Source organism: Mauremys mutica, chromosome 1 (assembly GCF_020497125.1).
Source record: "Mauremys mutica isolate MM-2020 ecotype Southern chromosome 1, ASM2049712v1, whole genome shotgun sequence".
Taxonomy (NCBI): domain Eukaryota; kingdom Metazoa; phylum Chordata; order Testudines; family Geoemydidae; genus Mauremys; species Mauremys mutica.
Window position 1 is genome coordinate 207,579,094 of NC_059072.1, and position 16,309 is coordinate 207,595,402.

The 16,309-nt window shown below is 41.9% G+C and overlaps 1 protein-coding gene across 3 annotated transcripts; it reads right to left on the bottom strand.

The window, feature by feature from the left end:
• Nucleotides 1-428: 428 nt before the first annotated feature.
• On the bottom strand, nucleotides 429-15,689 carry SIK1 (salt inducible kinase 1). 3 transcript variants are annotated; one of them, XM_045002600.1, is made up of 14 exons: nucleotides 15,611-15,689; nucleotides 14,218-14,441; nucleotides 13,242-13,358; nucleotides 10,480-10,543; nucleotides 10,093-10,254; nucleotides 9,357-9,481; nucleotides 9,117-9,240; nucleotides 7,967-8,190; nucleotides 7,492-7,641; nucleotides 6,609-6,731; nucleotides 6,107-6,329; nucleotides 4,771-5,046; nucleotides 3,994-4,225; nucleotides 429-3,296 (listed from the first exon to the last, which is right to left on the bottom strand). In XM_045002600.1, the coding sequence occupies exons 2-14, from the start codon at nucleotides 14,368-14,370 to the stop codon at nucleotides 2,873-2,875; spliced, it is 2,397 nt and encodes a 798-aa protein (XP_044858535.1). In that variant the 5' UTR covers nucleotides 14,371-14,441; nucleotides 15,611-15,689; the 3' UTR covers nucleotides 429-2,872. The 3 variants fall into 3 exon arrangements, with proteins under 3 accessions (XP_044858535.1, XP_044858533.1, XP_044858534.1); XM_045002598.1 differs by lacking the exon at nucleotides 15,611-15,689 and adding an exon at nucleotides 15,457-15,601; XM_045002599.1 differs by lacking the exon at nucleotides 15,611-15,689 and adding an exon at nucleotides 15,137-15,154.
• Nucleotides 15,690-16,309: the final 620 nt, after the last annotated feature.

A 16,309-nucleotide genomic window follows, 5' to 3' on the forward strand; every position in this document is an offset into this window, starting at 1 on the left:
TAATGAAGCAAAAAATGGAACCTCTACAAATGCCAGAATCCTCTGTGCTTGCTGTAGTGACTTACTCGGCCTAGGGCCTCTCCCGGCTCAAGGGGAGGCGGGTGAAATGCTTGTCTACTAGGAACAGAACCAAGCTTAAACCATTTGCATTGCATAGATCACTGTACTGTCAGATAGCATCACTTGATTACCACAGACGTGAGACGGAGTCTGACATTACCTACAGGTGAAAGGCTCGATTACCAGCCCTCTAAGACAGCTATTCCTCTTATTTAGTAATGTAATAAAAATGCCAGTAATATCCTATGGACTTAAGCTTTAAATGTACCCTAAAATCCACAAATCATACAGAAATAAGTGAAGTTGATATGTCAGAGCTTCTCAGAAGAAAAAGCCCTGCAGAATCAAGTTACAATACACAAGACAAATATTTTGAAACATTTTTATTTAAATATTAAATAACACATCAATCATTTTGGTGTACATTTCTCATTTTAACATAAGAAATAAAATGATCTGTTCAGTCATGGTAAAAAATAAACTATACATCTTAATTAAACCAATCACATAGTGTCTTTAAATAGCCTATTGCATTGCAGTCTGCAGAACAGCACTGTCAAGATATCTACAAAAACCAAACATTAAAAGTGACCTCTTTCTGCTCCAGGAATAAATTCCAAAGAGGCTCTACAGCAATTGGAAAAGGAAAAAACAAACAGAAAAACCTATGAAAGTAAAGTGCTTGTCATTGCTTAGAACAGGAAACAAAAGACGCTCTGTGGCCTTTGATCTATGGCATTAAAACAAATGTAAAAAAGAAAACAATTCTGTGTATTAAGTACGTGTGCTATCTCATGAGACTATGGCAAAGTTGCTGCTCTGTAATGAGCTGGTTTCTTCTCTCCCTCCTCCCTCTCCCCCTTTAAAAAAAAAACCAAAAAAAACCAAAAACTTTGCAAATTAGCATGAGACTTTGGTGTTTTCTCCGCTGCAAGGCACCAGTCGAAGATTCAATCTAAGTAATTTCCCTACACCTTGAAGCTTCCAGACCACGTACCAGCAGCAGCAGCAAGCTAGAGATATATCAATACAGACACGCAGATACTGTACACAGATAAAAAGGTAATTTATGAAAAGCCACAGACACTGAGCCACATAACACCTTTACCCCTTCCCCCTCAAACCAATTAACCTGGTTGATCTTTGGCTTTTTTTTTTTTAAAGTAGGATTTGTTTTTTGTTTTGTTTTTTTTTTAAACATGTAATACTGCAGGTTGCAAGAAGCCAAGGTAACTTGAAGGCACCCTGTGTCACACTAAAGAGCTGGGTCCTTTAAGCATTTAGATAGAATGAAACTATTTTTCTGACATTCGGATGGTAACTTTTGGCTAAGCTGGCTCACTGCTTGCTCACCTGCTACCAAAGCTGAACCCTCACCCCACCAATTCTTGTAGGAAGTTGTGGTCTATTATCCCCTTTATACACACGAACTTCCACTGACACCAACAGAAGTCACACTATCAGAGAGGGAGTTTACACCAGAAACACAATAAAAGCATATTACAAAGTATAAAAAAATAAGTAGTGTATATATTGTTTTCTGCTTCCTATTTATACACATATACAGTATTAAAAACCATACATAAAAACACCTAATCAAAAACCTCATTGATAATATGCCAAAAAAAACCCAAACAAACCAAAAAACCAAAAACGAACACTCAAAGATTGTGCTGTTTCACTCAGTTTTAATAGTTTTGTTCAGAAATAGCTGTACTCCTTTAGAGTAGAATTCTGTTCTAGCCTATTCCTTTTGTTTTTGTACAATTATAACCTAGATATTGCACGTTTCCCAAGAGTCAGTTCTAGCTGGACCCTGATAATGAAATGCGTAAAAACGTAATTAGCAGCAGAAATAAAATGTGCAGCACTAAGAAATATCCCTCAGGCAACTTCAAAGGCAACATCTGGGGGGCTTTTTGAAAGAAATCATTCCACCCCACAGCCCAATTTTACTAATTTCAATCCCAGTGCCTCTGCAGGAATACAGGGAAAACAACTTAGACAACATTTATGAAAAGATTCCTAGAGATTTAGAACAAAACCAAAAAAGACATTACACAATTTGGATCATCATATCAGGGGATAAAATTCTGAAAGAGATTAATTGCTTCTGTGCTAACAATTAGAACTTTTTTTTAGCTGTTCTAGCTGATAGATCAAGCAAGAAGTTCACAGTTTTCATTTAAAGCATAAGTGTTTTTAGGGAGGAGGTGTTGGTTCCTTTAAAGTGAGTATCAACTAAACAAAAACAAATGGCAATGCTTCCATTTTTAATTTTATCAATGCATAATGTTGCATGCCACTGGTTTTTTTAAGAGGTAATCAGCTTCACAAGCCCATAAATGAATATTGTGAAAAAGGGAGGCTCTGGTCCCTTCTTTGAAAAGCCTCTCCCTGCTGTGTCACCACTACTGACAGCTGTTAAAGTCTTGCATAACAGCAGAGCTGTATTGGTCTGACTTGAGTACAGTACCAAAGTGTTCTACCCGGCCTCATCCATCCCTGCTCCCACCCCCTACCACCCCTCATTTCACCCTTCATTTTCTTCAAAAACGTTTTTCAGTTTCTATTCATATTTGTTCAGTGCAAGAATAATAGAAGCCAAAAGACATACATATTGCTTGTTTCAGTTCTATAAAGTTGTTAGCTTTCTGAACCAGACAGCCTCTTCACATACTTCAAAATTTATTGCTTCTGAGAGTCACTCATCCACACGCCACCAGCCATCCATGGAACTAATGCTGTGGAACGATGGTGGAAGTTCTTTGCAAAAATAAAAGAGGTGTGTGAGCTACAACAGCAGGAGCTCTCATTTCACCAGGACAAACTTCCCTAGCTGGGTGGAAGTGAGGTCCTCCATTTCACAGTCCCCATTCTGCAAAGTGACAGCATCATAGCTCGGAGACTGCACAGAGAAATTCTGTTGCTGAGAGAAGTTGTTGGTGGTGATCGGAGAGACATTGCTGCTGATATACAGCTGGGTGTCTAGAAGATGAGCAGCTGAAGACACTGGTGAGACACTGACTCCAAAGAGGTGAGGTTGGAGCAGCTGGGTGTTGCCACCAAATGCCAGCTCAAATGAGTTCTCCCTTCGTAGCTCTGACAGCAGAAGAGAGTTAGATGTTTTGTAAGTGTCTGTACTGTCAGGAGAGAGGATGCAGTGTGTTGCAGACACCCGAGAGGGCTGGTGACATGTTGGCTGGATCAACTGGTGATGCTGTAATTGGAGCATTCTGAATAGGATTCAAGAGTGAAGGAAATTAATACTTCTTGATCACGCTGTTCTTCCCTGTAGCACTTCCCCAACCATTACTGACCTTACTGGTGCATTTAAAGCAACAGTTTAGCAAAGCTAGATACAAATATGGTAATCTTTGGACATTACAACAGCATAATCAGGTCACAATTTGGTCTGCTATGAATATACATTTAAGTGACTAAGGACTGTGCTCCACTTGTGAGCTGTAACTACCAAATTACAAGGCTCTATATCCATGCCACAGGAAAGTTGAAGAAAGGGGAAAGAATCTTTCCCCCAAATTAAACAAAAATAAAGCTTTGACAGGCAGAAGTAGTATGTTTTGCCCTTCCAATACATATGGCTTTTGATGTGACTATCTTAAAATCTACATGATGATCTTAAAACCTAAGGGCTCCTGTGAAATATGTAGGTCAGCATCATACTCATTTCACAAATAACTTCTCTGTAACTCTGCTTATATAAGAGGCTTGTCTGCTGTCACATGGCAAGAGCCAGGAAGAGAACCCAGTAGTCCTAACCCTCAACCTCGCTCCCTAACCAAAAACGAGGTATTATGAAAAAATGAACATTTCTTTGCAGAGGAAGTTCAACACGGAGTATAATGTCCTTACAAACAAATGGTATGTCCCTGCCTTGTTCGAGTCTCTATACTAAGTACGCTTTCTCACCTCTGCTGTTGCAGCACCTCCTCGAGCAGGCTTCGGCCCTCTCTGCTGCTTCCTCCGTTGCTGTACATGCACGTGTTCTGCTGAGAATGCTGGAAAGGGCTCATGCCACTGCGTGCTGCCCGAGCGGATGAAGACTGGCACACTTGACGAGCAAAGCCCTTGATTTTGTTCAGCCCAAGGAAACCTTTGGCTCTAGCATTCTTTCGTAACTGTTGTCTAAATGCCTTCAAGCCTAGAAGCAAGAAAAAATTTTTAATTCATCATTAGTGTTTTGCCTGGATGCCCATCTGGGTGCTTCACTTATCAGCAATTCCCAGCCTCTCTGGGCAACTGCACTAGTTTACCAGCGTGAGACTTCAGGTGAACCAGACACTTCACATTCAGCTGCATGCCCTATGGTCAGCAATGAAGCTTATGCACGTGCAAGACTGTGGTTTGGAGCAGCTCAAGCATGACCATAGATTGGGGTATGTACAACTAGATTGGAAGTGGGCAGTACTGGTGTGCCGGACTCAATGTAACAGAGTGGAACACCTAGGATAGCAGTCACAAAAATGGGAAATTCTATATTGGTACGTGGAGCCAGCATTTGGGAAACCTCTGGTGTAGGTGACTTACATGAAGTCAAGTTATCCTTCATGTTGTATGGCACTATCATGATGGACACCACAGAAAGCCCTAAGATCGATAAGTCAGAGTAAGCTTCCCAAAATATTACCCTGTGTTGCTAATTAGAAAAAAAGCATACAACCAGCTACACAGCAAGAAAAGAACTACCTTGAGTTAATGAGGTATCAGATGCACGTCTTCCTTCCTGGAAGCTGACAGGCAGCAGAGAAGCACCTCCCATGCAGTCCTGGGCTTGCAGCCCTGGAGTGTCAGATTGGAAAGTCAGAAATGGTGATGTCATCCTGGCTGTGGCTGGGTTACCAGTCATTACTTGATCTGCCAAACAGCTGCTCAGAGCCACTGAGCTGTTGTTTGAAGATGAGGTGAGGCAGCTGTCTGAACTAGTTCCTTCTGTGGGGCTTGTCGAAGAGGAAATGACTATGCCTACAGATGAAGGGGAGAAGGGGAAGGTGAAGAGAGAACATTTCCAAAATGGAGTACAGAAAGAAAAAGTTGCTGTCAGATTAGTCTGTCCACCTACACTGCAACTAAACATAACCTGCCAGCATCAAAAGTCTCAGATAACAACAGAACAGCAACTCATATTGTACTAGGACATGATTTCATCAAGGGTTGCTGAGGTCATAAATAATCTGAATTCAGTGTACACCTGCAACCTTGAGTGATCACACCCAATGTAGAATTTGGTTCCCTGAGATCAGCACTTACTATGTGCTATTTGGCGCTAGAGCCCTAACATAGATTTTTGGGTTTTTTTTAATTGCACAAGGCTCTCTCCTGCTCCAGCTAAGTCAATGGCAACATTGCTATTGATTCCAATAGACAAGGGACCCTAACTCACTTTACCAGGTTTTACTGGGGTGGAGGGATGCAGGCAGGAGTTTGGAGGGTATGATCTAAAGCAGTGGTTCCCAAACTTGTTCCGCCGCTTGTGCAGGGAAAGCACCTGGTGGGCCAGGCCGGTTTATTTACCTGCCGCATCCGCTGGTTCAGCCAATCGCGGCTCCCACTACTCACAGATCGCTGCTCCAGGCCAATGGGAGCTGCTGGAAGCGGCGGCCAGTACGTCCCTCGACCCGCACCGCTTCCAGCGGCTGCCATTGGCCTGGAGCAGCGAACCACTGGGAGCCACGATCGGCCATACCTGCGGATGCGGCAGGTAAACAAACCGGCCTGGCCCACCAGGTGCTTTCCCTGCACAAGCGGCGGAACAAGTTTGGGAACCACTGATCTAAAGAAAGAACATTTATCTTTAAAAATACGTAGGTAACTACTAAAAAAGCTCCCAAACTACTGATAACTGGGGTCTCTCCCGAGTAATACAACTGGGCAATATTATGTAATTTCTAGGAGAGTTTTCAGAAACCATGTTATTTAAATTTAAAAAATACCCAAAGAGTGAACATTGCAGACCATTTATTACTGACCATAGTCCATCCCTCACAGCCCGTATTTCAGAGACCTTCCACCCTGCAGGACTTACATGGAGGGGTACACGGATAGAAATGAGTAGTGACTTCAGCCAGCGTGTGCCTCCTGCTGGTGTTGCTGGGGAGGTGAAGAGGGTTGAATGCCTTGATTTCCTCCTCCAGTTCTTTCTCCTGCCTCACCTCCTCGCTAATGGTGGTTTCTAGCAAACTGTTGGGAGAAATGGAGCGATTCCTGAAGAGACCATTGAAGTTGGGATCCACAGGAAAGAATACTGGCTGCAAAGACATTAGAATACAGGAAATAAGTGAAAAACTATTTATTTTTGCAAAAATATTCTCATTTGTTAGAGCTTTGCAAAACCCTTCACTGTGCCTTTATTATGCACACTGTGATGAAAGGCACTGTGACATATTTATATCTTAATGTTTAAATTTTGGGGAGGGAGGGGTGGAGAGCCAGAAGCAGGCAAGCGCTAAATATACTTTTAACCTTTGCCATGTCAAATTGATAGAACAATAAAAACCCATGGGTGACATTTAGCTGAGAGCACCAACCTGTAATGGACTGTTCATGTCACAATCCATTTCTGCTTGCAAGGATGACTGAATCAAGTTCTGAGGTTGATGGTAAAGCAGAGATGATCTCAGGGATTCACTTGCAAGGCTGTCTTGAGGCAGCTGAAAGCAAAAATAGATTTAGAGAAGGCATCCTATAAACTGCAGTTCAAAACCTCAAATGTTTTTTGCATACTGAGTTTCTAAAGCATCTTCCATCCAAGCTTCTCAAAGCATTTGGCAAGTATTAACAAATTTACCCTCCCAGCACACACATAAGTAGGAAACCATGAAACTCCGTTTCACAGATGGAAAAGCTGAAGTACAGAGAGGTTAAGACAACTGCCTGAGGTGACATAAGAAGTCTGTGGCAAGCAGACAATATAACCAGATCTCCTGATATCAGTTCTGTGTCTTAATCACCACCCCAACCATCCTTTTTTGTTAAAAAAAGAATGAAAGAAAAGAAAATCCAACTGACTCATGGAATCTCTCTGAGGTGGCTTTAACAAGGAATCAGAGGAAGTTTCATTGCTGTGCTTCTGAAAGGGTATATTTCAAAGAGAAGCCTGATCACTTGGTGAATTATTGACCGGCACTGGAGAAAGACTGTTCTAAGGACCACAAACTAGTGCCAGTTATTAAGAAATGGTCCATTACTATTCAATCAAGCACCGAATTCAATCAGCAGCCTGCTGAAGAATGGAATATTGTACCCTCTAGCTTGAGGACAGAGATTAAGTTTGACTCAGAGGACCTCTCTATGGCTTTCTCATAACATTATGGGGAGCAATGTCGGCTAAATAAAGTAAATGATACAGCAAAGGAACAAAATAAGAATACCAGCAGATGTGACTTTATATTCGATAATTCACCTTCTTACCTCAATGTTGCTGAGCTCAGAGCTCCTTGGTCTTTGCTGACGGCCCGTCGCTGGACGATTGGACAACTGGTTGTTTCGGTACTCCTTGAGGCGCTCCAGGAGAAGGTAATAAATTGCAGCAAAATGGTTGTAGCTGCTGTTTTGTAGCGACTAGAAGATATGAAAAGGATTAAGACACAGATGAATCAACTTAAAGAACTCAAAAAGCAGCAACAGGGGATCATATTTTAACAGCACTGTTCCAATATTTTGTGAATAAGTTTTACTGAACATTATACAGTTACACTGAATCAAAGTTAGTTTTTGATCAGACACACATATATATAAAAATAAAACTGAGTAGCTAACCTCTTGTTCTTTCCTAAGTAACTGATTTGCATGCAAGTGTTGTCTAACCATCAGCATTTTATTAGTCACCGAGCAAGTAGCTAAGAAGTATGCACCACTCATACTAGCAGGGCAAGCCAGAGCTCACCTCAACTGTTCTCCGCCTATCAATGCCAAGAGTCTGCATGATCCCAAGGACTTGCTCATTGTAGTCACCCAGGTTAGAGTTGTAGTTCTGCATGGAGAAGGACAAAGATTGCTGCTGTTGGAGAGAAGGGTCTGCTTGCATCCACTTGTGCTGCTTTATCTGGGCAATGGTTATTCGTTTAGTTGGGTCCACAACTAGCATCCGTCGGATTAGTGTTTCACAGTCTAGACAAAACAGAAAATGCCTTTAACTAGTGGTAAAAATAAGACAGCCACATACAAGAGGCTATTTGTTATTTTACTGCTGCATTTAGACAGCACTAGGAAGTCTCTTCAGCAACATTATATCAGACCAGTTTTAGGTGGGTGCAATTCTACAGATGTTTCATCCATTTACAGTAAATCTGAATTTGGCACATAGTCCGATATCGACACACCCTTCTGTTCTGCATGCTAGCACTTACTTGTATGTAAACAGCTTTATTTTGTTAAGATTAAATTAGGTAAGGGATTCTATTAAGGCCTAGCCCTTAACACCATGGAGAAATCAAGTTTACCTATTTTTAAACCCAAATGTAGTAGTAGTAGTAGTAACAATATCCTTTAATTCCCCTTTTCACAAGGTTGTTCAAGGATGAGCCTGATTACTAAACCTTGTTGTTTTTACTGTCCTTGACAGCATATTCTGAATTTTAAAATATACCACTTGTGTATAGTTAAAATATTTTAAGATAACTACACCCACCTAAGAATTTCAGCCTAATATCATTAAAATGTTATTTAAAAACAAAAAAAACAAAAACACCTTGTTTCGCTTGCAAGGGTATGAATTAGCCATTTTAAAAAAATCTATACTGAATCTAAGAAAGAAAACGTGTAAACCCTTTAGATGTTGTCAGGTGTGTAACAGAAAATGTGCTAGTTTATGCTGCAGGTACAACACTAAAGAAACTCTGCTGAAAACCTAAGAAAGGGAAAGTGCAATGTGTGATTGCAAAATATTCCCATCTGTCATTGACCTGAAAAGATACAAAGGCAGAATCTAACAGATGGAGAGGCAGAAAATTGATTCCTTCACAAAAAGACCCAGATTACCAATCAGCCCCCTATTGGTAGCCCGTTTTCTGGTGTTAAGGTTCCAGGAAACGCACCTTGGGACATGAAGTAGGGGATGCGGAATCGTCCCTCCAGCACTCTTTGTCTCAGAGTTGGTAAATTGGGTCCATCAAAAGGCAGAGAGCCACAAACGAGGACATACAGCACCACACCAAGGCTCTGTCAACAGAAAATAGCACAGCATATAAGGGACTGGAGTAGAGTTAGCAATCATGAAAGCCCAGAAAGAGTTTGATGATGCATAAAACGTGAACACTACAGAACACAAAGCTTACCCATATATCAAGGTGAGGTCCTTCGTATTCCTTGCCTTCAAAAACCTCAGGGGCTGCATAAGGTGGGCTTCCGCACCAAGTGGAGAGGGGCTCCCCTGATTTGTAGAAATTTCCAAATCCAAAGTCTGAAATCAAGAGAAGAGTCTGGAGTGAGACTTCATTAAATACCAGGTTAACATTTCAAAATCAGAGAAAACAAAGGAAAAGCAGACTTGGGGCTTGTCTACATGGTGGGGTAATGCACAGTACAGTTCCCTAGTGCACTTATGGGAATTTTACCATGCATCAGCAGGGTCTACATGCACCAAAATGTGCAATACATTAGTGCACTTAAGAAATCACACCGCTGTATCAGAGGGGTAGCCGTGTTAGTCTGGATCTGTAAAAGCAACAAAGAATCCTGTGGCACCTTATAGACTAACAGACGTTTTGCAGCATGAGCTTTCGTGGGTGAATACCCACTTCTTCAGATGCAAGTCACCGCTGTAGTATGCCTTATCCCACATACACAAGCCCTTATTACACAGAAGTTCTACACTTATTCATTTAACCTATGCTTTTTCAACAAGAGGATATAATCGGAAAAATAGTACTATCACTATGTCCTATACCGCCGTTTTTAAAAGTTTTATTTTATCCTACATATTTATAGGAGCTCCTAGCTCTAAGACTGTGGAAATAGGATTTCATTTCCTGCTTTATATTTTAGCAAAAGCAAGCACGTAAATATTCTCACCTGCTAACTTGATATTCATGCTAGCGTCTAACAGAAGGTTCTCAGTTTTGAGATCCCTGTGCACTATGTGATGGCTGTGACAGTATTCCACTGCAGAAAGGATCTGCCAGAACTTCTTTCGAGCTTCACTCTCGCTCAAGTGTCCATTGGAAGTCAAATGATCTGTAGCACAGAAAAAATAAATATGAACAAGAATTAACACCTGGCAGTATGTTTTCATTATCCTGAGGAAGCTGCATCCACCACTTTTTGTGACACCTGACTCTGACTTTTGGGAAACGTTTAACACTATGTCAAAAACATATCTTCTTACCCTACATGAGTACTAACAATAAAGTAGGGTTTTCTAAATCTAGGTAAGTGTTAGTTATTTCAGTGAGAACTTACCAAACATTTCTCCATTTTTTGCAAACTCAGTAACAATGTAAAGCATATCCTTTGTCTCCATAACCTGTCAAAACAAAAATTAGGACACATTACAAATGTAGATCTCTGAAATTGTTTTTATGAAAAAAATGCATGTCCTAAATCTAGAACCTCTTAGTGCAATTATTTACAGCAACTGTAGGCAGCAAAGGCCTTCATTCCTGCACCGCAGTATTCCTTTCACATACAGAGCTATTCAGAAAGATAATGAATTAATGCTTGCATATCTAAAATACACAATTGCTTGCTTCCGCCATACTCTTCCCCTCCCCCCCCCCCCCCACATGCCCTCAAATGTCTATGAAACAGGCTTATAGAGTATTTCAGCAAGCTTTACTTCAATTGCAATACATTTTTTAATGAAAATAGAGTTCAGTAATCACTTTTGATCACTCATGGACATTTTAAATTAAAAAAAACAGGTTGCCAGAATTCAAGGACTTTCTGCTAAAAAGGCTAACAGATACTGAGATCATTAGAGCAGATATTTACAGCAAGAACACAGTGAAGAAGTAATACCATATACCCAGTCTGACTTGGTATCAGATATGATACATTAGTTTGCAAGGTGACAGCTCTGCTGGACAAGCAACAAAAGCTTGCTGTTTGAGCAAACTCTATTGCTCCATGTCCATCAACAGCAAGTGTCAATCCTAGCCAAAAGTTCATTTATTGAGCTAGTACTGATTTACTTTTAAACATTGGTTACTGACTTCTATAAAACAGGTTATAGACTAGCCAATATACTTCCTTTTTTTGGAAGAAGAAGAAAAAAAAATAAAAAACCCAAAACCAAAACAACCCCGTACAGCATTTCACATTTATTTTCAGTCACTGGGACATATTTTTCCTTTTTGTTTCAAATGTTAACATGAGCCATTTATCGAGAATGGCTCTTCAATGAGAACTGTATTTTTTGCTCCTTAGGCAGAGGCTTACAAAAGGTTAAAACAAACAAACAAACAGGTGTCAATGCTATTTCAGAGGCCATAATTTTCCACTTTCTTTGAAAAAGGATATATGTCAAAGAGAGGGAAGGGAGCGCTCTCATCTCCCCTGCCCTCTCCCTGCCATGCACAAATGAAAACAAATAAAAAAGGGAGAAAAGGAAGAGAGGTTTCCAATTTAAAAAAAACTGAAGGGAAGGAGTTTAAGTGTCCTGGGAAAGGTGCCAGCTGGATGAAAGTTAGATGCTGGTGTTGAAACTAAAACACAAAAAACCCAACATCAACACTAGTATGTCATCTAATTCCACCCCTACTTCTCAGTGGCCAACAAATAGGTACAGTATCAGTTACAACAACAAAGAGGAGAAAATTCAGTTGGAAAGTTAAACTGTGATCTATTACCTGTGTCATTTGTTCAGTTAAACAATCTGGTTCAACAAGGTGGGATTTAAACTACTTTTTTTAGAGCCTTGAAATACAATTTTCACCTGCATCATTCCACTGAAGTGCAATCAACAGAACTGTTACAATATCTTTATGTATCCTATGTAGCTCTACAGGCAAGAGTGACATCAAACATTAATACCAAATATTTTTTTCATGATTAATAATATAAATATCAAGTACTCAATGGATGTTAAGTGCTTTAATAACCAATGTCTTCACTTAAGCACCTGCCTTACGGGCTCTTCTATTCTACTTTGTGTTAATTGACCTCCACAACATAAAAACAAATAGGTAAAGATCCAAACTGATGATAATATTTACTACTTCACACTGCATTTCAGACCTGCTGCTAGATTTCTAAATCCATCTTTTACCCTTCCCCCTCTCACAGACACACTGTGATACCACATCTTCTAAAATCCATATGGTACTGTTTAAGACGATTAGGGAGAACTTACACCAAATGCCAATTAGATCAAATATTTAGCATTTGAAAAGCAGCCCTTGCTCATCAGGCAGTAGTGATCCTATTTTCTGCACAGCACGCTAGTTTGTCCTTACGCTTAATACTTATTGGAACAAGAACTGAACTAAATTAAAATACCCACACACAAAACAAAATGTGGAAGATGTTGGGTTGGTTTTTTTTGTGGGGTTTTTTTTTTTGTTAGTTTTGGAAACTAACAAACATGATTAGTGTAAGGAGCAAACAAATGCATAATGGCCGTAGCTGTAAAGTCTTTAAATAAGGTAAAAATGCATTTTTCTTTAATTTTATACATCTTAGAACAGCTCAGTTTGACCATTGATTCATTATTTGAGAGTTTTCAACAAAAAATGACCTTCAAGTTTGGTTCTGTTTTATTTTACAAGAGCTTAAATTTTGCTAGTATAATTTACAAGTAGGATATTTCTATAGCTCTTAAAAACTGAAAAAGCAGAAGAATCAGGGGGAAGAGGAGTTCCTTAGAAATACAAACAGTCAATTCCATCAATTTCAAGATCAATTCCACTTGATCCAAAACTAACTTGAGTCAGTTTTGACTCTTTCCACTAAAATAAAAAAAAAAAATTAAAAAAATTAAAAACAAAACAAAACCCCACCACACTCAGGTTAATCATATGATAAACCTGCTTAAAGAGAACAAATGAAAAAAATCTTAAATACAATGCTTATTGTACTTGTTTAAATACTTCAAAAAGTACAATGTGAGTTCTCTCCCTGCACAAGTGTGATTTAAAACCATGTGCAAGATAAGATCATTAGCAACCAAACCCATGGGATGCAAATTCACTTAACATGAATGCAGTCATTAGAACAGATCTTACCTGATACAGCTTGATAATGTGGGGGTGGTTCAAAAGCTTCATTATCTGGACCTCTCTATAAATTTTCTCCAGGTTGCTTGGATCTAATCTTGTTTTGTCTATAATCTTTATTGCAACCTATACATTTAAAACACAAACCCAGACATTTATAAAATATGTACTTATGCTGCTGAAATTCTGAATTGTTCAAACAAAACAACTTTAAAATGTATGAGTTCTGCCAAACTGATTCTTGTTTCCATTATTAAATGAAGGCTGTACAATATATTTTAAATTTCTCTATTTCACATAAAAAGGTTACACATAAAATAATGAACTGAACTATAGTTCTGATTTCTGCAAATGACCTATTAAGTCACCTAGTCCATACCCCCTTAATGCAGGATCATCCCCGATAAACTATTTTCTAATGCATTGCATAGTCTGGTTTTAACATACAGATTACAAAATTTAGTTTAATTTATAAACCAACTAAGAAAAAAACTCTTTACTCATATAGATTTAAAAATGCAAAATTCTTAGCGTTTTTTCTGAATAACGTCCTCATTTAATGAAAAACAAATTAAGGAACTCAAGTCTAAATAATAAGATTTTATGCTCTCTTTCTACACAAATTACTTTAAATTTGCACAACCCTAGCTACTCTCTAAGAATCCACATAGGGCTAAATAATTAAATTGAAGTGTTAAAACAGTTGACAATATTTTCTTAAATCTATTTGTGTTTTTGTTTTACATCAGCTGTGTTTATCATACCACTAAGAAACAAAAAAACCTCACCTATAGTTTTATCAATTATTACTATCACACTTAATCTATAGCTTTGATTATATTTTGTACTGTACCACAATCTTACTGTATGTTAGTTTATTTCACCACATTTGTAGGGGTGGGGGAGGTGGAATTTACCCAGAAAGTTTCATGCCCTTTAAAATTTGGTTTCCTATATGAAACTAGAGAGTAGATTTCACACCCACCTGTGTTTTGGTTACTCTGTGCCTGGCCAGCTTTACCACTGCAAAATTTCCTTTTCCCAAGGTCCTCTCAATATCATAAAATCCAACCCGGAGAGGCCTTCGCTGGGCTTGATTTGGAGTGGGAACAGAGGTATAATCGGACATGATCACCATGGCTTAGATTTTGGTGGGCAACAAGCAATATTTAGAAGGTATGCATAAGCGCTCCTCTTTAAGCCTTGCACCTGTGTGAAGATAAGACAGACACTGATAAATCAAAGGGAGCTTTTGCTTTCTCCTCCAGGTGAAAACACTCAAGTAACACTAATCAGATTTTAAAGGTTTCACCAAATCTTTAAATTGTGCAGGGTGAAAAGCTTTGAACTAGCCAGGCAGACTGCACATCCCAACTTCTGGGAGACAAGAGACCAACTTTCCCCTGTGCTTCGCTCAGAGCCCGAGGTTAGAAACAGCCTGGGAGTCGCCTCCTAGCAAAAGCCCAGTATTAGCGACAGGCTACAAAGAGCAGCTAATAAAGCCATCCCACTCCCATTCATAGCCATGCACTTTTCAGATCCCTGGGATCCAGCCCCATCCCTGGTTCTGCTTGGAAGAGCTTCCCAATTATCAGAGTAGCAGCTGTTTTAGTCTGTATCAGCAAAAACAACAAGGAGTCCTTGTGGCACCTTAGAGACTAACGCATTTATTTGGGCATAAGCTTTTGTGGGCTAAAACCCACTGTCATGTATCTGATGAAGTAGGTTTCAGCCCACGAAAGCTTATGCCCAAATAAACGTGTTAGTCTCTAAGGTGCCACAAGGACTCCTCGGTGTTGTTCCCAATTATAGCGACCAGACGCCCGGACATAGGAACACTCCCAATATCGGGGCTTGGTCTTATCTGGGCGCCTATCACCCACGTCCCGGTTTTTCACACTTACTATCTGGTCACCGCGCCGCTGCCAGCCTGGCCCCCCGGGGCATCGCTAAGAGCAGCCCCCGGCGCAGCCCCGGCGCAGCCCCGAGCGCCCGGCAGGGACCGCAGCTCCCCCCGCCGAGCCTCCGCGCCCCAGCCCGAGGCTGCCCCGCCGGGCGCGCAGGGGGCTGCGCCGAGGAGCCCGGCGCCCAAGGGGGGAGACCGGGCGCTTCGCTCCTGTCCCCGCCGCGGCCGGGCTGCGCCCCCTGCCCCGCGCCCCGCGCGCCCGCCCGCGGCTCCCCTGCCCCGCGCGCCCCCCGGGCAGCGCCGCGCGGCTCCGGGTACCTGCGCGCGGGGCTCGCCAGTCCCCGGCTCCGGCCGCGCTACTGCTCCGGCGGCTGCCTCCGCGCGCTCTGGGCGGGCTGCTGGGGGCAGAGGAGCACGCGGGATCCCCCTTCGCCCGCCCACTGCCCCTCCCCCGGCCAAAACCGAGACAGACCCATTGACGTCACTTTGACGCCAGAGAGACGCGCGCCCAAGCGCGAGGCTGAATAAGAGCGAGACATCGGGCCGTTGCCAAGAGACGAACTGTTCTGACGCGCGGGCTGATGGAGCCGTTGTCCCGGAGACCAATGGGCGGTGACGTCAGGGCAAAAGGGGGGGGCAACCGGGCACCTGTCCCGGCATCACGTGACCCGTTTGTTATCATTGCGGGGTCGCCCCCTGCCGGAGCCGCCGCGGCCCGGATTAACCCCCAGCGGGCTGGAGCCGGGCCACGAATTAACCCCCAGCGCGCCAGAGCCGAAGGGACTACGGAAGCCGCCCCAGACCAAATTAGCCCCTGACTGCTAGGACCACCCAGGAGCCCTTAACCCCTGCGGTGCCGGGGCCCAGCCAGGGACGTTAAGCCCCGGACAGCCTGTCTGCACTGGGGACACATGTATTTTTACCGGGGTGTTTCCTAGCCCGGGAGCACCGTGTGAGGGACCCTAGCGAGGCAGTAACCTCTGGTGTAGCTTCCTGTGCACCAGCTCCCTACAAACTGGAGCCCACATGGCCCGGGTGGATTAACCCTTCGCTAGCTGGAGCAGCTGTGGCACAGATTAGAAACTGGATGTTTGGAAGAGAACGATGATGGCATGGGGGATTAAACCTGCATGCGGGGAGTGAAGAGGGGAGGGCACTTGTTGCCAGCTCT